Source organism: Globicephala melas, chromosome 2, assembly GCF_963455315.2.
Source record: "Globicephala melas chromosome 2, mGloMel1.2, whole genome shotgun sequence".
Taxonomy (NCBI): Eukaryota; Metazoa; Chordata; class Mammalia; order Artiodactyla; family Delphinidae; genus Globicephala; species Globicephala melas.
Window position 1 is genome coordinate 149,054,573 of NC_083315.2, and position 22,922 is coordinate 149,077,494.

The window sequence follows — 22,922 nt, forward strand, 5'->3', positions numbered from 1 at the left end:
TCCGCAATGGGAGAGGCCACAACAGTGAGAGGCCTGCGTACCGCAAAAAAAAAAAAAAAAAAAAAAAAGTACTGCTAGAAGTGAACTCACTGGTCAAGGTTGAACGATTTGTTCTTTGGGTCCAGGTAGTAGGGGCTGCCATAGGCCACCAATCCCGGTTAACTTATTAATACACTTTGCCCATACATGTGACTAGTCTTTAAATCTTCGCACCTTCCCAACCTTCCACGGAAACGCTGTGACCCAGGCAGGTCTGTAGCCTAAACTTCAAAAACCCGCCCCTGGGAGGGGAGGGGGTGAAGAGCCGAGGTCTAGTCGTGCGCCTGCGTACTGAGATCGGAGGGCCGCGGTCGTGCGGCGAACCCCTCGCCAGCTCTGCAAACCTCGCGAGATTTCCTCCCGAGCTCCTTGGCGGTGAGTGAAGCGCGGGGTTCCGCCGGCCGGGTCTGTTAGGGCTGGGGAACCCGAGGCTGGGTCGGGCCCTTCAGGTGAGGGAGGATCAAAGAACCAGGGTGACCTCCCGGCTTCCTCCCGGAGCTGCTGGCGACGCTAGCATTATTGCCTACGTCACTGGGATAGGGAATGGTCGAGAAGAAGCAGAAGCAGGGATTTTTTTTTTTTTTAGAATTGTTGGTAGTAAGCAACCTCAAGTTTGGACATAATTGTGTTTAAGGTGTCCTTGGGATGTTCATTTAACACATATTTAATGGACACCTACTATGTGCAAGGCATAGGGGGTGAACATAAATCACTGAACTAAACAGGCACGATTCCCTGTCTTGGTGTTTACATTCTGGGAAGTCAGTCTGAAATTCTGGGTTGTAGACGCAGATTTTTAGTAATTTACGTATGAGTGGTTGGTAGTAGGAGCCATAGAAGGTGAAGCCACTTAGAAATGGAAGAGCCATGAAGGAATCCCCACATACTAGGGGAAAGGAAGGAAAAAAACAGAAGTCTCACAGGAAAGGAGAGCGACCGTCCAGAAAAAGTGGAGGAAATCCCAGAGATTTACACGTTTTGTAATAAGGCCGTGGGCAACAGTCATTTGTGGCAGAATAATTGAGCAAGATCAGGGTAGAGAAGTTTTTTTTTTTTTTTTTAAAGGTGTTAGGAATCTAATGTTATGGCAGTGGTGTGTGTTGTGTTTGCCTGTGGGTTCTAGTGCAGTCATTACCAGTTGTGCGACCATGGGCAAGTTATTCAACCTCTCTGTGCCTCGTTTTCCTCCTCTATAAAATGGGAACAGTGACAGTGCCATCCTCAGAGTGTTGTTGGATGGAGGGGTTAAAGGAGACAATGGCTATTAAGTCTTTAGCCCAGTTCCTGGCACTTAGGTACATTCAGGAAACAGGCTGAGAGAAGGAACTTTCCCAAGATCCCGCGGGATTAGAAGCAGGATATGTACTCTGCTTTTCCTAGTTGGGTGCCCTATCCCTTATAATAGGCTGCAAGGTAGACATTAAGATAACACACTGTTTTTGACTGGCACTAGAATTTTTCAGTTGATCATTGATCTGGTATTATTTTGGAATATTGTTTACCACCAGTTAGGAACCTACGGGCAAATATGGTCTGCTTGATGTCAGTCAATAAGGACTTGAGTTTTTTTTCCCTCCCATTTGGGATGAATAACACCACCACCAACACACCTCCTTTCAGATCTAGAGCTGGTGTATCATATTGTATATTTTAATTTTGTGACTAAATTTCTTTATGTTTTAAATGTGTTGTTGTGCTATGGAGGGATATTGCACGATTATCCTACATTAGTTAATTGTAGTGTTTGATACTTGAAAACTTTCTAATTTAATACAGAGGGAGAAAACTTTAATAGTGTGCTTTTCATGCTGATAAGCAGTATTTGGACAAATCTACAGTGTGCATAATTTCAAGTAATAAAACATACCTTGAAAGTAATTAGGGAAAAGGGTGGCAAATATGAAACTTCATTTGGAAAGACTCCTTTGAAAATTTAGCCATCTTGGTGCTGTTAATCACCACTTAAGGTCAGTTATCTTTGGATCCAGTATCAATTTGGAAAACTTTGCCTTTTAACCCTATGTAATTTACACACATGGTGATTCAATAGGAGATTTTCTTTAAATAAATACATTTAGCCCTGCAAGACATTATGGACTTCTCGCTGTGATGAAATAGGAGGCACACAGCACCACCTTTAAAGATTCTTGCCTAAAAAGTCTGAACCTGCATCTAATCAAACCTCTAGATCTAACCACCTGTCAAGGATAAGAGGGGAGATAGAAGAATGAAGTAAATGACATTATGAGAAAAAAAATAAAAATAGGGACTTCCCTGGCGGTCCAGTGGTTAAGATTCCGCGCTTCCACTGCCGGGGCCACGGATTCCATCCCTGGTCAGGGAACTAAGATCCTGCATGCTGCTCAGCCAAAAAAAAAAAAAGACACTATGAGGATGCAACCCAAGGTCATTCAACAGACAAGGGAATGAAGAAACATGTTTTTTCAACAATCAGTGACATGAAATAAAAAAGGGGAGACTCAAAAATACAGTATATGGACCTTGATTCTAACGAACCAACTGTAAAAAGACGGGATTTGAATGTGCACTAGGTATTAGATAATGTCAAGGAATTACCTGGACTATTAATTCTGTTATGTTAATGGCATAGTGTTTATGTTTAAAACAACCTGTTGTTAGAGATGCATAACTGAGGGATTTTTGAATAGGATGATGTCTGGGATTTTGTTTTAATGGGAAGCTGGGGAACGCAGTCCTTAGCTGGCAACATTGTGTCCGAAAGGAGAGAGTGTATATTGAGAGCAACCAGCCATTAAGGTCACAACCAGTGAGATTATAAATATATACATTATAAAAAGTAAGGAAGTAAATAAGATGAATATCCATGTTCTTCATTCTATTTTATGGAATGCCACTAACATCAGACATTTAGTTCTTAATTAGGAGCAGAATTCCTCTCCTCTTGTAAAGGGTACCTACAGAAGAGTTGAACATTATTATGTGGCTATATACGTGAAAACCGTGTTTGGAGGTGATGGGCGGGCAATAGTGGAAAGTGTGAGGACAAGTGAGATCTGGGATGGGGAGATTTATGTTTCAGTCCTAACTCCTCTGCTTAACTGCTATGTGATCTTGGGTACAAACTGTACCTCAATTTCCGTTGTAAAATAAGGATATTACCTATATACTTTGTTTTAAGAAATAAATAAATCTGTGTGAAAGTTCTCCATAAGTTATCTCCATATAAATACTATGTTACGCAAGATTTGAAAAATACCCCGTGATGATTATTTAACATTTTTCTGAGAAGTATACATAAATCTCAGGTCTATATAAGAAACTCAGGTACTATATGGGATTAGAGAAATATGAAGAAATTCAAGAGTCCTGCAAATTTAGAAACTAGATTAGGAGTAGAGTCATGGGTAAATGAAATTACCCAGTGATACAAGGTAAGCATTATTAGATATCAAATGGATCTACAGATGGTTGTCAAATGTCTAAGTGTGCTGCTGTATAAACTTAGAAATGATGCTAAGAGCTAAATATATTGCAACTGTTGATAAGCAACAAGGATATATTGTATAGCATGGGGAATTATAGCCACTATCTTGTAATAACTTTTAGTGGAGTATAAGCTGTAAAAATGTTGAATCACTATGCTCTACACCTGAAACTAATATAATAATGTAAATCAACTATAATTTAATAAAAAATATGTTGCAATTGTAAAAAAAATGTCATTGATATAATTGTTGTTCTTGGGCTTCTCAACATTTTTAGGTACTAAAGAAGATGAAATAAAATATCTAATGAGAGAAGACAACTAGTAAATAATTTTAAAAAGGATAATATTTGCTTAGTAACTTAAAAATCGAACAACTTAGACATATAGGATGGAAATTTTTATGTAGTAGTTAAGTGATTGGAATGTCAGACAGCTTGGGTTTGGATCTCAACTCCACCACCTTAGGAAAGTGCTTAAACACTTTAAGGCACATTTCCTCATCTATAAATTGGGGATAATAATAAAATATTTAATAGGATTGTTAAATTAAATGAAATATATATTAAATATTATTAAATACTACATGAATATATATGTGCATATATATATATATGTATATATGTTTCATAGCACAACAGTCCTTGGTACAGAATAACACTAATGGTCTGTTCTCATTTTTAGTGATGGATAAAGTAAGCATGCCCAAGTCAGATACTGCTAGCATTGGAACTTCATTTTGCTTCTTTCATTAGCTCAGATTGTAAACCCAGAATAAACTGATCCTTTTTTACTCACTTGGCCATTCTATATTACATAATTTCCTAGAAGGTGAGGATTTTAAAATGCTTTTGATGTATTACTTTTATAATCAGCAGAGCTATTAAGAAATTTCCATTTTGATAAATGAATAAAATAATTTTTGAAAATTTGGTTACATCTCAATTAAACGGCTAGTGTTTTATTTGCTACTAGACTAACTGGCTAACTCTGGAGGAATATATCATATTGTTTTCTTTTAATCAAGCTACAGTAGGAGCCTTAATCATGATGGCTTGAAGATGAATGTGCCTGAATTATGAGGCCAAAAACATTTTGTTCCACTCAATCTTCAGTGAATTTGTTCTTATTAGTCAAATATTCTAATTAGATTTAGTCTTTCTTCATATATTTGCTTTAGGAGGCAAACTCTAACAGGAGAGACTACATCTTTTTTGGATCCTAAATATGATTTTTCCTTTCCTTGTTCAGAAACACAAATGTACATTTTTTTTTAACTTTTAAATTGTTGAATATTTCATAACTTACTTGTGATTTAAAACTTTTCTGTTTATAGGAGTTATTTTATACAGAAGTCTTGTGAGACCACTGTGCAAACAAGGTGATGATTGTACAAAGAGTGGTATTGAATTCCCGACCTGGTATGTATTTGTCTGTGATGAATGAACAACTGTGGTCTTTAATAATTATTAATGCAAATGGAGGAACAAAAAGTAATAATATGATGTAAATGTGGTAAATGAGGTAGGAAGATATTAACACTAGTAGAGATATTAGAAGAAACTCTTTAAATAATATAATATTCATTTTAAATTTTTATTTATTTATTCATTCATTCATTCTTGGCTGCGTTGGGTCTTCGTTGCTGTGCACAAGCTTTCTCTAGTTGAGGTGAGGGGGGGCTACTCTTTGTTGCGGTGTGCGGGCTTCTCATTGCTGTGGCTTCTCTTGTTGCGGAGCACGCGCTCTAGGTGTGCGGGCTTCAGTAGTTGTGGTGCATGGGCTTAGTTGCTCCGTGGGATCTTCCCGGTCCAGGGCTCTAATCTGTGTTTCCTGCATTGGCAGGCGGATTCTTGACCACTGCACCACCAGGGAAGTCCCAATATTCATTTTTTAAAATGATAAGTTATCAAGGCCACTTGTTGGGGAAATAAGGTATTTTAAAATATTATAATTTTTAGAAGGTTATATTACAAATATATGTGGCTTTTGTTTTTTCTTTGTAATGTGTATCATTGATTCTTAAGATGTGCTTTTCTGTTTTATGTGAAAAGCACTGACCTATGTCATCCTAGGTCATCTAACCTGACATCTAACCTGAATCATAGAAGCGTAGGCATGGAAGTAACCTGAGAGGTTTGGGCCCATGCTGCCTTGATTTTGGTGCTTACCTAGCATGTGGCCTGGGAAAGACACTTACCTTTTCTCAGTTTTAGTAAAGTGAGCAATTAGATTAAAATGTCTACATTCTATTTTCACCTTATAAATTTGATGATTCAATGAATATGAAGTTTTAATTATATTCATTTAAGTTTCTCTTTTCATCTTAAAATGAGGAAGGATAGTTTACCTCTTTACTTTGGCTAATGTGGTATTTCTGCTACCTTGTAAATTTTAATTTTCATAGTTAAAAAAAAAAGCTGGCTGTGCTTTTTTACTTTTTGAAATCCTTCTATAATTTTATAACAGATGAGGTGATTTACCTGTAATCACCTTAAAAAAGAAATTTTTACATTGACAGCAATATGCCAAAGGAAATTCTTGGAGAAAACCAAGAGCAAGTGAAACTATTTGAAGAATTTATGCTGAGTTACAGAAAAATTACAAAACAATATGGATTTATTCATGTGTGTATTCCAGGAGTGCTCTAAATCTTAGAGTGACCTTTTAAAAATAATAAATAATTCTATGGGAAAGTGACTTTTTGATTTTATATTTTTGCCTAATATTCTAGGAAAAAATGGTAATCCAGTGGCAGAAAATTTCCGAATAGAAGAAGTAAACTTGCCAGATAATATCAATGAAGGACAAGTACAAGTCAGAACTCTTTACCTTTCTGTGGATCCTTACATGGTAAGAATCAGGATTTTGTGACTTAGTGAAAATAATTTTATTTTCATATTTTTTCATGTTGCATCTGAATTTCATTGTGTAAGCCTCATGATTAATAAATATTTGAGGGACTTCCCTGGTGGCGCAGTGGTTAAGAATTCGCCTGCCAGTGCAGGGGACATGGGCTTGAGCCCTGGTCCGGGAAGATCCCACATGCTGCAGAGCAACTAAGCCCGTGGACCACAACTACTGAGCCTGCCCTCTAGAGCCCGCGAGCCACAACTACTGAGCCCGCGCGCCTAGAGCCCATGCTCCGCAATAAGAGAAGCCACCGCAATGAGAAGCCTGCGCACCGAAACAAAGAGTAGCCCCCAATCGCCACAACTAGAGAAAGCCCGCGTGCAGCAACGAAGACCCAACACAGCCAAAAATACATAAATGAATAAATTTATAAAAAAAAAATTACTCTGAACCCTCAGACTAGTTCTTTCTGTTATACTTTCTCAAAACAGTACCTTGACCTTCAGCCTATATCCCAGTTGTAATTAATAATTATTTGTGTTGTTATTAGATATTTATTTTCCCTAATAAAAAGTTATTATGACAAAGATCTTATTTATCACTGTATTTCCAGTGACAGGCGTAAGTGCTTATTAAGTATTAAAGGAAGGAAGGAAGAAAATTACTTTGGTTGCTTTCACTTGACACTGTTAAAAAAAAAAAAGGACACAAGCATCTTTAAAGGGGAAAAAAGAAATCTGATGAACATTAACTTATTGAAATTTTATATCATTCAAAATTCACAAGTAATTTTAATCACTATGCGTGTACTGTATTTTACATGGTTATATTTAATATGTATATACTATTTTGATTTCATATTTGTGATTTTATATTCATACCTTCATATGAAAAACTAGTCCAGATATTATTATTATTTTGGTGGTTGTATAACATTTTATTCTGTTGACATCACTCGCTTACCTATGAGGAATTACTCGTTCCCACTTTTTCTGTTAACCTTAAGAATCAGGTTCTTGGTGTGGCCAGTATCCAATGGCTGCTGCACTTGCTTTTCAAGAATATATGGGAGGGGCACACAAGCAGAAGTGTGGTGTATTCCCATAGAAGCTTCTGCCTCAATTCCCTGTGTGGTCTTTTCCCCTGGTGAACTGAACCAGACCATGGGGGGCCCCTTGATCAAGCAGCCTTCCATCTATTCCATCTCCTGGACCACACTGTAGGCTTGTACATCTTGGCCTTCATGAGAGAGGCAAGAGTGAGCCACAGAGAGGAAGAAAGCCTTGATTACCTCTGGGAGAAGTCTTTAGCGCTAGTCCTATGGAAAGGTTTGGTGCTATTGTGACATTATGTCTTTGAGGAATAAAGAGAACATCCAGCTGAGGTTAGGGGGAATGTTGTAGTGCTTGGTCTGAAGTTGTGACGAATAACTGTATAAAAATTGTTTCATTTCTCTTTTGGGTTATTTCCATTGAGGAAGCAGTATTGCTTGGCTGAAGAAATGAGCAGTATTATGGTCTATATGTTACTAGTTTGTTTTCTATTAAAAAAATGGACAGTTTTATAATATTATCAGCAGCAGTAAGTGTACCTAATTTGCAACAATCCATTGAAACCATTGACACAGTATCTTGTATTATTTTTGCTAGCATAATGTATGTAATATTACATAAATTTCTTTAAGTAGTAAGAATTTTAACAGCTTTATTGAACTATAATCCACATATCATACAGTTTACACATTTAAAGTGTACAATTCAGTGGTTTTTAGTCTATTCACAAAGTTGTGGAACAATCACCACAATCTAATTTTAGAACATACTTAAATTCCTTTTAAATTTCACTCTTGTTATAGAGGGGATACTTTTTTTTCAGGATAAAAAATAACTGAAAGGAAGAGAGAAAATAAGGTAAGTTTTGTTTGGCTAACACTGTACTTAACATTACTTGTTACATACTTTCTTTTAGTCACTGGGTAAATTAGTAAACTCTTTCAGTATTATCAGAGAGAATTATCCTAATCTATGTTTTCTTTTCTTAGCGTTGTAGAATGAATGAAGACACTGGCAGTGACTATATATCACCTTGGCAGCTGTCTCAGGTGGTTGATGGTGGAGGTATTGGGATTATAGAAGAAAGCAAACACACAAATTTTACTAAAGGCGATTTTGTGACTTCTTTCTGTTGGCCCTGGCAAACCAAGGTTATTCTAGATGGAAATATCCTTGAAAAGGTGATGTATAATATAAAGTATCTGATTTTTTTCCCCCCTGTAATTCCTTCTTTATGCATTTGGTGCTCAGTTCTTTTTGTTATCAGGGAAAAAATAAAAGCACATGTTTTCTTTTTAGATAGCTGTCAGAATATGGAAAGCCTTTTATTCCTCTTCCACTGTTGGTTGTAACTATGTATGACAGTTCTTAGATTGCCAATGAGTGATGTTGTTTTCCATATTTAATTTCTCAAATTTTACATAAATGTTTTATACTAAGAACTAGAAGGCCCCTTATAGTTGTATGCTTTAAAGTTTCCTGAGAAATTTCCACTTGACTTACGAAATTCATTTGGTTTGTGCTTGAAATTCCATCTTGTGTCAGAAATCTTGAGTTCGGTTTCTACTGTTAGGCTGAACCATGTGGAATTACCAATATTTGTCTGTTTTGACCTACGAAAACTGGCAGCCTCATGTAATTCAGCCTAATATTTGTCATCAAGGAAGTTACCTTATATCTCTGAACCTCAGTTTCCTCATGTGCAAAATGAAAACAATAGCTACCTCACAAGTGAATGTGAAAATTAAATTAAATTTAGCTATGATAAATGTGATTAAGGCTTTGTAAAAAGCTTTATAAAATTTTAGTATTTTTATGATTACCAATTATTATAATCTGTTAAAGATGGCTGTTAAGATAAAATGAGATGCGGGAGACATTACACAATCATTTGCCAACTTAATGGTACCAGTAAAATATATTTAACGAGAAATTTCATAGCAGGAAGTGAAAGAGAAACATTAAGCACTTTCTAGTTTTCCCTGTCATTGTGCTATAGTGGGAAATTGAGCAACTGGAGAGAGCTTAAAAATGTTTGGGGAGTAGGTATTAGAAATGAGGAAGAGGAATTCAGAAGGGATAGAAAAATGATCTTTGCTAAAAGCAAACTTATCTCACAATGTTTTTATACTGGCTTTACTAATAAATGACTGTTAACTACAGGATACATTTCTGTGTAGCGTACGGTAGACCTTTCTGTATATTATAGACTTTAATATCTCCATTACCTTTATTCACACACCAGACTTAACTGATAGCCATTTAAAACTGCTGATTACAAACTGCCATTTTCTTTTTTTGTGGCAGACCAAGGTGGCGAATCTTGATTACTTTTGGTGGTTTATTGAGTTTTTACCAAAATTATTCAATTCCTTAAAAACTATTATAAAACCTTTATGGTAGGGAGTCTTTCTATATAATTTTTTTTCAATTCTCCCTAATGTTACAGATAAGAAAACAGGCACAGAAAATGCGAGAGAAGTATAATTAACTATTGATTGGGTCTGGTAAACATATAAACGTAAAATGCTAAAAAGCTGACAGAGACCTCATTTTATTCTGTAATTAAGCTAGAAGAAATTGTATCACACCTTCCTTACATTTCCATGGACCATTTTAAGCATCAGTAATGAGAACTGTTAGAGTTTGAGCTCATTTTTATATAGATAAATGTTTACTCTGGAATTGCTCAGAGATTTTTAAACTTTCCAGTTTTGCCTAGTGTTTTCCTGTTAAGTGTTTCCTCTCTTTTGAAATATTTGGGACATTGACAAGAAAGAATGTTTGGTATCTCTTATGTGGCAATTCTTTTTTAAAGGTTTTGTAGGGTTTTTTTTACTATAAAGAGAAGTAATATTCTTTTTTTTTACTTTGTACAAGTAAATTATAGAATTTTAACAAGACTGAAGAATGGTTTACTGTTCTTGAAACTATGTTGGGTTGTTTATTAGTCCACTTGAACTGCCATTACAAAATACCATAGACTGAAATTTATTTTCTCACAGTTCTGGAGTCTAGAAGTCTGAGGTCAAGGTGCTGGAACATTTGGTTTCAGGTGAAGCCTCTCTTCCTGGCTTAAAGATGGCTGCCTTCTCACTGTGTCCTCACACAGCATCCAGCCTTTCCTCTGTGCACCTGCATAGAAAGAGATCTCTGGTGCCTCTTCCTCTTTTAAGGACATAAGCCCTATCAGATTAGGGCCCCACCTTTATGACCTCATTTAACCTTATCTCCTTAAAGGCCCTATCTCCAAATATACTCACACTAAGAGTTAGGTCTTCAATATATGAATTTGGTGGGGACACAATACAGTACTTAACAGGTTGTCTCTACCCTGTTGACTTAAAATGGAAATTCCTAGTATTATTTTTAAAAGGTATGTATATATTTTTTAGGTAGACCCACAGCTTGTGGATGGACACCTTTCATACTTTCTTGGAGCTATAGGGATGCCTGGTTTGACTTCCTTGATTGGGATACAGGAAAAAGGTCATATAACTGCTGAATCTAATCAGACAATGGTTGTTAGTGGAGCTGCTGGTGCTTGTGGATCCTTAGCTGGGCAGGTAAACTTTCGGAGAATAATCTGATTTTCTAAAAAACTAGTCATAACTGAATCTCTGGATATGTGTATATAATTTAAGATATAAAATTGAACAAATTTATACTATGATTATTTTACACATTTTTGGTAGAAGTGATGTTATAGCATGCTTAGACTCTCTTCTTAACAATATGAAAAATGTTACAGATTTTTGTATTTTGTTCTTTTTTTAAAAATTTTATTATTTATTTATTTATGCGGTACGCGGGCTTCTCACTGTTGTGGCCTCTCCTGTTGCGGAGCTCCGGACGCGCAGGCTCAGCGGCCATGGCCCACAGGCCCATACGCTCCGCGGCATGTGGGATCCTCCCAGGCCGGGGCATGAACCCGTGTCCCCTGCATTGGCAGGCGGACTCTCAACCGTTGCACCACCAGGGAAGCCCTGTATTTTGTTCTCTTTTAACCAAAACTGACATGGTAAATGCTAGAGCATTGCTGTAATCAATATGAAGAAGAAAATCACAGAGTACCTGTCTGGAATTACATGAATTAAAAAACAAATTTATATTTTAAAAAAATCATCTTCAAATAAGAAAGCACTTATTGGGTTCTAGAAGTATAGTAAATATTATGATAGAAATTTATAAAGTACATTGTTTTATGAATAATAGCCTTTATAGTGTGAAACCATTGAAACAAAACATTTTATCTTAATAGTGATTTTAGTTGCTCACAGGCCTGAAAAATATTGAATTGCAAGATAGAGATGTTTTGGGTCTGACTATTCCTTTTATGACATCATCTTTAAATTGCGAGATTTTAACATTCAAACTAACTCTAATTTTATTCAATCTTAATTTTTTAAAGAATGCCATTATATCTGTTCTCAGTTCTTTTGGTTTCAAATTACTTTCAGCTAAAGGCCTTAGAATCTAACCTCAGTTGTGATGAACACTTTCATATATGTACTTGTATTAACTTTCATACTTTCACATTTTTATATTTAAATTGTGACAGTTGAAAGTTGTTTAATTTTCAAAAATTTTCCCCCTAGATTGGCCATTTGATGGGCTGTTCCAGAGTTGTGGGAATTTGTGGAACACCTGAGAAGTGCCTCCTTTTGACCTCAGAACTGGGCTTTGATGCTGCAATTAATTATAAAGAGGGGAGTGTGGCAGAACAGCTCCGTGAATTATGCCCCTCTGGAGTGGATGTTTACTTTGACAATGTTGGAGGTGACATCAGTGATACAGTGATAAGTCAGGTTGTTTTCTGATTTGTTTGTTATAAATTTGAATACTACGGTTTATTTGATGTGATATCTTTTTACCTGATAGAGAGAAAAAAAAACTTTATAAAATTGTAGGGTTTATGGTGAAAAACATGATGGTCAGTATTGTAATTAAGTGATACAGAAGAGCTTGCTGAAGCTACTTCCATTTGTTTGTGGATTTGCTTGTGGATTTGCACTGTGAGCATCAACTTCAGTTCTTTGCTAGCAATGTTATATTTTCACCTGTAATTTATTTTTGTGAAAAAATACAGTTGTATTATTCAAATGAAATTCTAACCTTTAACTCACTTCTAACCATCAACCAACTTAAATCAACCAACTTACAGCCATGACTTTGGGTAAGGAAAGGATTTTCATAGATTGCAGGTATTTACATATTTTAACTGACAGTGTTACAATTTATCAACATTAGCTGTTAACACTGCATTGTCCTTTACTCTATGTAAAATTGTTTTCAATTGAGGTGAAATTATTTAAATTCTAAGAACTACTCTACCAATAATAACAAAAGTAAGCAACAATGATGACAATGAGAACTAATGCAATTCTTTTGCTGATTACCAAACTCTTATTTACTGCTGTGTTCCTTTGCAGTAGACTTATTTTCTAGCTAATTAAAGCTCTCTAATACATATAATGGGTAAGTCTTCAAAACAAAATCAATTACTTGGCATTATAATTATATAATACTAATTATAATACTATAATGCCAATTATAACTGGCATAATAGTATTGAATACTATAGGGAATTCCCTGGAGGTGAGGTGGTCCAGTTGTTAGGACTGTGTGCTTTCACTGCCCAGGGCGCAGGTTCAATCCCTGGTCAGGGAACTAAGATACCACAAACCGAGTGGTGTGGCCATTTGAAAAAAAAAAAAAAAAAAAGATTAAATATTACAGTCAAGGAGGCTTTCATTGAGGCAGCCATAAAATTAGTAAACATAGGGAAGGTGTATATCTTAGGTTATAATCATCAGTTTTCTCTGAACAGATGAATCAGAACAGCCACATCATCCTATGTGGTCAAATTTCTCAGTACAACAAAGATGTGCCTTATCCTCCTCCACTACCCTCTGCTGTAGAAGCAATCCGGAAAGAAAGAAACATCACAAGGTGTGTTCTATACTTTCCCCTTATTACCAGATCCAAGGGGTTTAAAGATCATGGATGAATACAAAATATGTTGTTCTTCATATATAATTTTTCTTATTAAATAAAACTTGAAAATGTACATTTTAAGGTGGTCATTTAGGTTTTGGTTAACTAGGTCCCTGGCAGAAAACTTTTTGAAAGATGCATCTGTTCAATCAATCTTTCGCAAATCTTTTTTCGAGTGTTAGAAATTCCACTCGTATTGGCTTAAGTGCGAAGGAAATTTATTGGCTCATGTATCTAAGAAGTTCAGTATTAGTACTGGCTTAGATTTGGCTGGATAAAAGGTTTGCATAGTGGTGTCATGACTCAAGTTTTTTTTTTTTTTAATTAATTAATTCTTACTTTTGGCTGTGTTGGGTCTTCGTTGCTGCGCGCAGGCTTTCTCTAGTTGTGGCGAGTGGGGGCTACTCTTCGTTGCGGTGCACGGGCCTCTCATTGCGGTGGCTTCTCTTGTTATGGAGCACGGGCTCTAGGTGCACAGGCTTCATTAGTTGTGGCGCACGGGCTTAGTTGCTCCACGGCATGTGGGATCCTCCCGGACCAGGGCTCGAACCCGTGTCCCCCGCACTGGCAGGTGGAGTCTTAACCACTGCGCCACCAGGGAGGTCCCATGACTCAGTTTTTCTTCACCCCTGGGCTGTGCTTTCTTCTGGATTGTCTTGGCTCCCTCGCAGGCTCTCCTCTTGCAGCAGCAGGAGGATGACTGTTATCTTTACTCTTACATTTTACCAGATTAGCAATCCAAGCAAAAAAGAGAACAGCTCTCTTCTTGCAGTTTTATCACATCTCCAGGCTGATACTTAATGGCTCAGACTGGCCTGGCTTTCGTTACATGAGGGTGGGGAAAGGATGTCACCCACAAAGTAAAATCACAGTGTTACTACCAAATGGGATTATAGATGCTGGGCAGAGAATACAATAGAAGTCCATTATACTTACGCTTGTAACTACACCTAAAGCTATATCTGACCAGACTCTGTGTGATTAAGTCCTAATGTTTGAAAGATTAACAAATTTTAGTGTTCTGGAATGATTTGATTTGGGCTTTCTCACTCCCTCCCTAGTCTCTGATCATTATCCTTTTCTTCCCCACTACAGAGAAAGATTTCTGGTGTTAAATTTTAAGGACAAATTTGAGCCTGGTATTCTCCAGCTGAGTCAGTGGTTTAAAGAAGGAAAGCTAAAGGTAGAACTTGCTTCTGTTCTTTATCAGTATTATTCTTCCTGCTACTTGATATACTTTTGTATTATTTGAATTTAATATTAGTTTTGTAATAAATATTTCTACAGAAGAAAAGTATACTGAATATTATAAATTAACTTTACCTCCTGAGTGAGGATAACTCTTCTGATTGAGAAATCCTCTCATTATTCCCTTTATCTACAATTTTATTAACGTTTACTTTTCTTAGACTATATTACAAGATCAATAGGTTTTTGTTTTTTCCAAATTGTAATATTCATTAACACATATTTATGGAATGCTACTATGAGTTGGAAGCTGTGCTTATAAGCACCTCCTAGTACCTCTCCACCACCATACATCTTTCCTGCCCTCCCTGGACATTCTGATAGATCCCTTGGCTGTGGCTGAAAATCAGGAATTATCGATCTGGGGTCCAGAGACCCTGACCTAGGATGTTCTTGAAATGTGAAAATAATAGGCAAAGTTGTATGTGTGTGTGCTTATATACTTTGTTTTTTGAAAAGAAGGTGTATAGCATGTGATATTACAAACTGAAGATTAGACAATGGGAAAATAGGATTGTACTTAAAAAATGAATTGATAGGAAACTTTTCTGGACTACCTACACAAAATGAAGATCTCTTTTTAGACAGAAAATGCTAAATAGTATTGCTGCCTTTTGTAAAACTGAAAACTGTTAAATAGAAACACTTAAGTCTAAAGAATATAAAATATACCTATTTTGATTTACAGATCAAAGAGACTATGATAAATGGATTGGAAAACATGGGAGGTAAGATGAATGCAGATTTATTTATTATACACATGAGTTCAGCACAGATACTCTCTTTTTTCTTTTAATTCTACTCCTCTGTTGTTTTTTTCTTTTTAAATCATTTCTTTCCTGTAAAGTCTTGATCAAACTTCATGAAGTTCAACTTAGTGGTATTTAAGAGCCATTGTTTTCTCATTTCAAATTGTAAAGTAAGTGTTTCTTTGGTTTTGTAAATAACTTATGAAAAAAAAATGTAAGAATTGTGAAAGTCATTTAGCCTCTAGGTAACTTTTTCTGATTGAATGGTTCTAAGCCATCATAAGATTACATGAAGCAAATTTTCAATATTGGGTTTTTTTTTTTACTAACATACACAGATTTCAACACTCTCTTTTGTTTCAAATAAAGAGGATTGAATAAAACTGATAATTTTTCCTTTTTGAGAAAAAAATTTTAATATATTTGGAGATGTATATTTCACTTAGTAAAACTTTATGACTAGATTTCTAATATTTTAAAGTTATTTAAAAATTGTTATTGCTGACATTTATCCTCATATTTATTTGCCTCTAGTCTTCAGACTCTGTAACAGTGAACATGGATGTAGACACCAATTAATCATTTCTAGTTGGATAAAAACACATTTTTAACATGTTAATTGGGTTAGTTTGTCCTATAACTTTGCCAGTGTTTTACTTGAGGTTTCTTTTCATGACAGTTTCCTTTTGTACTTAAAATCATTGAAAAAATTATTCAAATTAATTGTATGTGTCTGACCTACTGATAAACATGTAGGATGGTGACATTTATGTTTTCAGATAACCTAGTTTTTTTTTTCTTTCCAGCTGCATTCCAGTCCATGATGACAGGAGGTAACATCGGAAAGCAGATAGTTTGCATTTCAGAAGAAACCTCTTTGTTATCTCTGTAAACATCTTCATTAAGGAAATACACAGATTGCTTTCCGTTTTGCACAAAGATTTCAAGATACATTTAAAAAACCCTTAAGAGTACAGATACCTTTTGATTTAAATGTGATCATAGGTGATATTTTCTTAGCTGCATAACATAATTCTTTCCTGTGTCTTCAATATCATATATGTATTCTTCATCCAATATGATTATTTACAATAATAGATTGAAGTCAATATGACCTATTTTTCCTTCTTTTGCTAAAACTAATATTACATGAAATTTATATCAGATATTCTGAAACCACTGGAGATTTGATGTAACTGTTTAATAGATCATACAAAAGATTTTTTAAATAACTTTTATTAACTTCATAAGTTGTATTTAAAATAGAATACTTGAGAAGGCACTTAGTAAATATTGAACTGGACATGCTTTACGTAATTCTTTTTTTTTTTTTTTTTTTGCTTTACGTAATTCTTGAACTGAAGCTTGGTGAAGAATAAATTGGGATGGTCTTTCCATATTATAGATGGAAGAGGGACTTAATTGCAGGGTGTGTGTAGGAGTTTTGGGGAATTCAGAGCTTGTGGAACAGTTTTTGGGAGAGGAGAGCAGAGGCTTTGTGTTGGGAGTAGTATGATAAATTAAATAACTGAGGTTGGTTAGGTTGATGGAGAGACTAGATTTACTACAGAAGATATGTGTTTTGCCAAGTAGTTCACAGTATAGCCTAAAAACTCAAATATATATTGATAAAAGCCTATGTTTATTTTAGGTTAGCAGGCACATACTGTCAAATAGTTACAAAGATTTCGAGGGCAAATAGATATAGACATCAATTCAAGTTTTAAATGATGAAAAAGATTTAAACAACAAATACAGCTTCGGGCTTCCCTGGTGGCGCAGTGGTTGAGAGTTCACCTGTCGATGCAGGGGACGCAGGTTCGTGCCCCGGTCCGGGAAGATCCCACATGCCTCGGAGCGGCTAGGCCCGTGAGCCATGGCCACTGAGCCTGCGCGTCCGGAGCCTGTGTTCCGCAACAGGAGAGGCCACAACAGTGAGGCCCGCGTACCACAAAAAAAAAAAACAAAAACAAATACAGCTTCAGAAAATGACAGAACTGAATGAGCAAAGTAACAAATGGTCATAAACATGGATGTTCAAGACCTATTAATGTACCTCTAAATAAGAGCATTTGTTTTATTAATTGTAATCAACCCTTTAATACAGTAAAATTGAGGATATTTTCTGAGTGTTGTGCTGGCTTATGGTCAGCTGTTTACAAACTGCAATATACTTTTGTGTAGATTCGAACTGTGTTAGTAATCAGTCACTCCAGTTGACCTCAGTGGCCTTCGCTTCTTTCTTGTTTTATATACTTTTCCAGAGAGAGCTGCATCTCTTGTCTGTGTGTTGATAACTCCCAAATCTGTATCTTATTTCTGACCTCTTGAGATAGGTAGGGACCTTTACCTCCAAGTAAATATCCCATAGGCACCTGGAATAGATAAACTCGGCTTATCTAAAGAGGAATTATCTTCCTCTGAAACATGTTGCTTCTTTGTTTTCAAATCACCATCGTTGGTGTACTAAACTACTCCCCTGGTTTCTTCAACCTTGTCTCTGTCCTTGAAAATGCCCTTCTTAGAACACACCTTTAATTCCCACTGCCACTATCTTAGCTCAGTCCCTCCTTCATCCTTTGGCACGCAGCAAGTATTCAAAAATTAGTAATTTTACAAAGTCAGTCAAACACATAAAGCTCTAACAAGTTGCGGCATCTAGCCTGAAACTCAAGTGTTCTAGCACCGGTGTGGACATCGGAGAGCTCTTTACATCCTACTGTACTGACGGAACGCAGACTCCAGGGACTTCACCTTCCAAAAAAAAGTTCTACACCGGAGTCTCAATTCTTACCCCACCTGGTATGCAATGCAGAACTAGATTCTGCAAGTTCCCTTCTCGGGCAGTGAAGCTTCGAGGTCCTCTTCACTAAGAACTTTGATAAATGTTTTAAGTAGTGATCTTTTCTTTCTCGCTTGCATCCATTGCAACGTGTACTGATCTCAGCTGACAGGAGATAACTACCCCATCCGCTGCAGTAGGGAAGCAGTGACGTCACGCCTAGAATTGACTGACCCCGTTTTTCGGGCTTCGCAGACCACGGAGCTACAAAGGCCGAGAGGGAATGAGTGGGAGGCAGGAGACCGCAGTGCCTTCCCTCTCCGAAACAAGCCTTCCTGGCCGCGCAGGCCAGCGGCCCCCGGGGCGGAACCTCCTGCGGGACTGCCGCAGCCCGGCTCGGAGGCGAGCGAGTGGGTGTGTGTGTGCGGGGGGCGGCCAAACTTCCTGTCCCGCGCTCGAGCTGCTTCCGGCGGGAGCCGGAAGACGCTCTGTGTGGACAGAATTCGGGACCAACTGACGGACGGACGGCTGCCCGGGACGGAAAGGTGAGCTCTGGGCTGGGCCTGATCGACCCGCTCGGCTAGGTGGTCCCCGAGAGGGAGGGAGCCAGTGCTGGCTACTCAGGGGCTTGGGCCGAGTTTGCCCCCGGAGAGGACAGGGAAACCGCCCCGGGGCACCCCACCCGGATCTGGAGCGGCCGGTCTGAAGCCCTACGGCTTCGGCTCTTCTCGCGGGCTTTTGGGGCATATGTTTCGGCTCCTTCGCTTGGTTTCGGGGCCAGGGGCATGCGGACAAGACCAACCTGGAGAAAGAGTCAGCGAGTCCCCGCGGCGGGGGCTCCTGGACTGCACCCTCCGCGAGGCCTGCCTGCGGACCTTGGGGCCCTTCACTAGGCTGTTGTAATGGGGGAACGAGGATGTCAAGGCGACTCTGCCCTGGACATTTCAGCCCAGACCTACCCTCTTCTTTGGTACGTCCGCTTACTTTCTCGGTCTAGAAGAAGGAAGGCTGCCGACTCGGAGGGTCTGGGCCACTGGTTTCTCCTTTGCGTGTCATTTCAAGGCGAGGGTGTGGGCTGTGAGAGTCTACAGCCTTATGCATTTCGCAGGTTGAAGTTTCTTCAGAGAAAAGAATTCAGTTAGTTTATTAAAGTTTATCTCACTTGCTTATGAGGCTCTGAAATGCATTTAGGAACCATTTGAAAGTTAAATATCATTAACTTGGAACTTAAGAATTTGTATTTCTTCCTCACTTTGGCACAAGGACCAACACAGCATATTTGCAAAGAGAATAAAAGAAACATTTTAAAATAAAGCCAGGGGCATTTTGTTATTTTTAGAGAGTGAGAAATTCCACTTTGTGTTATCTTCGTGTGAGACAAGGTCAACTAAACTCGCAGTCAGAAGATTTAGGTTCTAGTTTTTTAAGTTTTACATCTAAGTAGAGGTCTAATTTTTGGCAAGTTAATGTCTAGCTTTGGACTTTTTTTTCCCTCTGTAAATGAAGGGGGTTACCTATTCATTCAGCAAATATTTCCTGAATGCTTAGTTTGTGCAAAGCATCGGTGGAGAAGGGAGAAGGATGGGAGAAGGATGATAAATTCAATGAACCTTAACCAGTGAGAAAAATATGCAACTAACTCCCAAGGCAGGCTGAAATAATTGCTAAAGAGAGGTTAAACTGTGTTGTGAGAACACCAAGGGAAGGACAGATTTGTTCTGACTGGAGGGAAAGGAGTCTTCATGGAGGATGGCGTATGAGTTGGATTTTAAGGACTGGAAAGGATTTCAAAAGATCACAGCTGGATTGGAGGGTTTTATTACTGGAGGGTCTTATTACTGGAGAACTATCACAAGGGAAAGGGACCTTGAGCACTAAAATAGGTTGGAGTGTTCATTTAGTAGCCAGTCCAGTGTGTACTGGAGAAAAGGGTTCATTGAGGAATATAGTGGATGCTGCAGTTGGAACAGTATTTGAGGACATATTGTTGAATATTTAAAATGCCATACTTAGGGATTTGACTGTTAATTCTGAAGCCCTGAACTTTGGGTAAGGGAAGTGACGTAAGCATTTCTGTGTTTTGGAAAGATGAGTGGCTGCATAAAAGATGGAATGGAGGGCTTCCTTGGTGGCGCAGTGGTTGAGAGTCCGCCTGCCAATGCAGGGGACACGGGTTCGTGCCCCGGTCCGGGAAGATCCCCCATGCCGCGGAGCGGCTGGGCCCGTGAGCCATGGCCGCTGAGCCTGCGCGTCTGGAGCCTGTGCTCCGCAACGGGAGAGGCCACAACAGTGAGAGGCCTGCGTACCGCAAAAAAAAAAAAAAAAAAAAAGTTGGAATGGAAAGGGGAATTTTAAGGGCAAGGTGGCCAGTTAGAAGCCTATTTTCATAGTGTAGTTGAAAGATAATGAAAAACCTAAACAGGGCATTATGGTAGGAGTAAATTTGGAGGAATCAGAACCACTGGGATTATTTAAATATGGAGGATGAGAGAGATTGTTCAAGACCTAGAATTTGTAGCTGAGTGGGAGAACAATTGGGCAATACTGAAATGGATAATACAGGAAGAAGAACAGGTTTGGTGGGGAAGGTGACAGTCTGGATTTTGGACATTGTTAAAATTGAGGTAGATATCCACATGGGGTTACTTAGCAAGCAGTTAGAAATGAAAGTTTGGAGTACAGAGAGAGGTCAGAAATAGAGACAAAAATTTGGGTATGATTCACGGAGTCATTCATTCGTTATACAAATATTTGTTCAGTGCCTACTAGCTGCTTACAGGAAGTTTGTATAAAAGCCCTTTAAGCTCATAGTAAAGACAGTCTCAGAGCTTCACAGTATCAGAAATGACTCTTGGAGACCTAAATTCCTTATGAATTACCTACAATACTTTGCCAGGCACTAGGTGATGGGTTCTGGGTTCTGGGAGATACAGTAGTGAACAAGACAGGCTAGTTCTTGCCTTTGTTTATGGAGCTTACAATTTAGGGGGTAGCCAGACAAAAAGTGAATACTGTATCAAAACAAAAGAATTAGAAATTGTGGTAAGTGCTGTAATGGAGACAGCAGAGATAGAAAATAAAAGTGGGGGTATGAGGAACCTTCCTTGGATAAGGTTATCAGGCAGAGCGTTTCTGCATGAGTTGATAGTTAAGTAGAGCCCTGAAGAATGAAAAAGAGCAATGGAAGAGAAAGCATTCCTAAGTAGAGGAAATGATGTGTGCAAATCCCTAACATAGGAAAGAGCTTAATATGTTCAAGGAACTAAGGGAGAGTCATCTGGCTGGAGGTTGAATGGAGGCAGGAATGGATCACATAGGTCCTTATAGGCCAGGATAAGGAGTTTGGATTTTTTCTAGATGCATTGGGAAGCCACGTGAAAAAAAAATGTGAAAATTCACATTTTAAGATGATATTAAGTGATGTGAAGAGAATGGAGGGAGGCAAAGTATAGAAGTAGGGAGACCAGTTAGGAGACAGTAACAGTACTTTAAGGCAAGGTTGATGGTGGCCTGGAGTAGAGTAGTGGCAGTAGAGATAGAAGTAGGTGGATTTGCGATCTCTTTTGGAGACAGAATCAAGTCCAGACTTGCAGCTGGACTGGATACTGGGAACAAAGGAAATAAAGTAATAAAAGTGACTTCTAAATGGGGTGAATGGTGATCCTCCCTTGAATGGAGGGTTGTGGTCAGAGGGGCTGGCAGGGGAGGATGGGAAATAGGCTTGGGAGAGAATTCATTTTGAACATGTTAAATTTGAGATATCAAAACATGAGGTAGAGATGTCAAGTAAGCAATCCTTCCTATGTACAAGTTTGCAGCTCAGAGGAGATATCTGGGCTATAGATAAAAATTTTGGAGACCGTATCATTTAAAGCCATGAGTTCACACTAGGAAGAGAGTCTAGCAAGAGAAGAGGGCCTGGCCTGCAAACTATCCTGAAGAACATTAATATTTAGAGGATGAGTGGAGGAGGAATATAGGAGTTATCGAAGGAAACTGGAGGAATGGCCAATAAGGTAGGATTAAAATGAAGTATCTTAGAAGCAAAAGAGAGTAAGTAAAGTGTTTGAGGAAGGAGGCAGTACTTCTAAGGGAAAATATCAGTTATGGCTCTGGTTGCAAATGACCAATTTACTTGAGGAGAAGAGGAATTTATGACAAGGATGTGGGCAGCTGACAGGATCAAAGGAAATGCTGAAGGCCCTGGCTTTGAAAAGGACAGGAATCTGAGCAGCCCCAAGGGGAGGCTGCTAATTGCAGTACTGGAGTGAATGGGCTGCTACAGCAGTTTTCACCTTAGTTACTTCTTTTAGAATTCACGTTCTGAGGAAAAGTATCTGATTTGTTCATCATGGGTTGGGTATTCAGCAGTTGGTCAGGATAGAAAAGAACACCTTAATCTATAATCGCACTCAGAATGTATCCAGTGGGGGAGGGATAGATCCCCCAACAAAATGTGGATCCTGTCACCCAAACGGGGGAATGAATGTGGAACAGTCAAAAATAATAGCTGTCCCTTGCAAAGGTCAAGTAAGATTAGGGCAGCAAAGTATCCATTAAATTTAGCAGCATGAAGATCATTGGCTTAAATTTGTCTCTGAAGGATTGCAGAGAAATGGGGAGGTGACCGGAATAAAAATCAGGGCTATAGGAATGGAGCACCCCAGAAGATCCTGTGAAGAGAAGAGGGAAAGCGCGCGCAGGATGAATGCTACGGTTTCTGAGATTCATTCTGG

At 38.1% G+C, this 22,922-nt stretch overlaps 2 protein-coding genes across 6 annotated transcripts in view; both read left to right on the forward strand.

The window, feature by feature from the left end:
• The first annotated feature begins 301 nt into the window (after positions 1-301).
• On the forward strand, positions 302-17,573 carry PTGR2 (prostaglandin reductase 2). 2 transcript variants are annotated; one of them, XM_030831663.3, is made up of 10 exons: positions 302-414; positions 4,842-4,926; positions 6,240-6,358; positions 8,400-8,591; positions 10,806-10,976; positions 12,009-12,218; positions 13,241-13,362; positions 14,503-14,590; positions 15,344-15,383; positions 16,211-16,728. In XM_030831663.3, exons 2-10 carry the CDS (start codon positions 4,890-4,892, stop codon positions 16,294-16,296), a joined length of 1,065 nt encoding a protein of 354 aa, XP_030687523.2. In that variant the 5' UTR covers positions 302-414; positions 4,842-4,889; the 3' UTR covers positions 16,297-16,728. The 2 variants fall into 2 exon arrangements, with proteins under 2 accessions (XP_030687523.2, XP_060151026.1); XM_060295043.2 differs by lacking the exons at positions 302-414; positions 6,240-6,358 and having other exon boundaries at positions 4,851-4,926; positions 16,211-17,573.
• Positions 17,574-18,391: 818 nt separating this feature from the next.
• The window catches only part of ZNF410 (zinc finger protein 410), a 40,766-nt gene continuing 36,235 nt past the window's right edge, over positions 18,392-22,922 (forward strand). The window contains exon 1 of one of the 4 annotated variants that reach the window (XR_009563163.2): positions 18,392-18,731. The gene's annotated coding sequence lies outside the window, so the exon portion shown is untranslated. Of the gene's footprint in view, positions 18,732-18,777; positions 19,157-22,922 lie in introns of those variants that run through there. The other 3 variants (XM_030831677.3, XM_030831675.3, XM_030831676.3) reach the window with 3 other exon arrangements.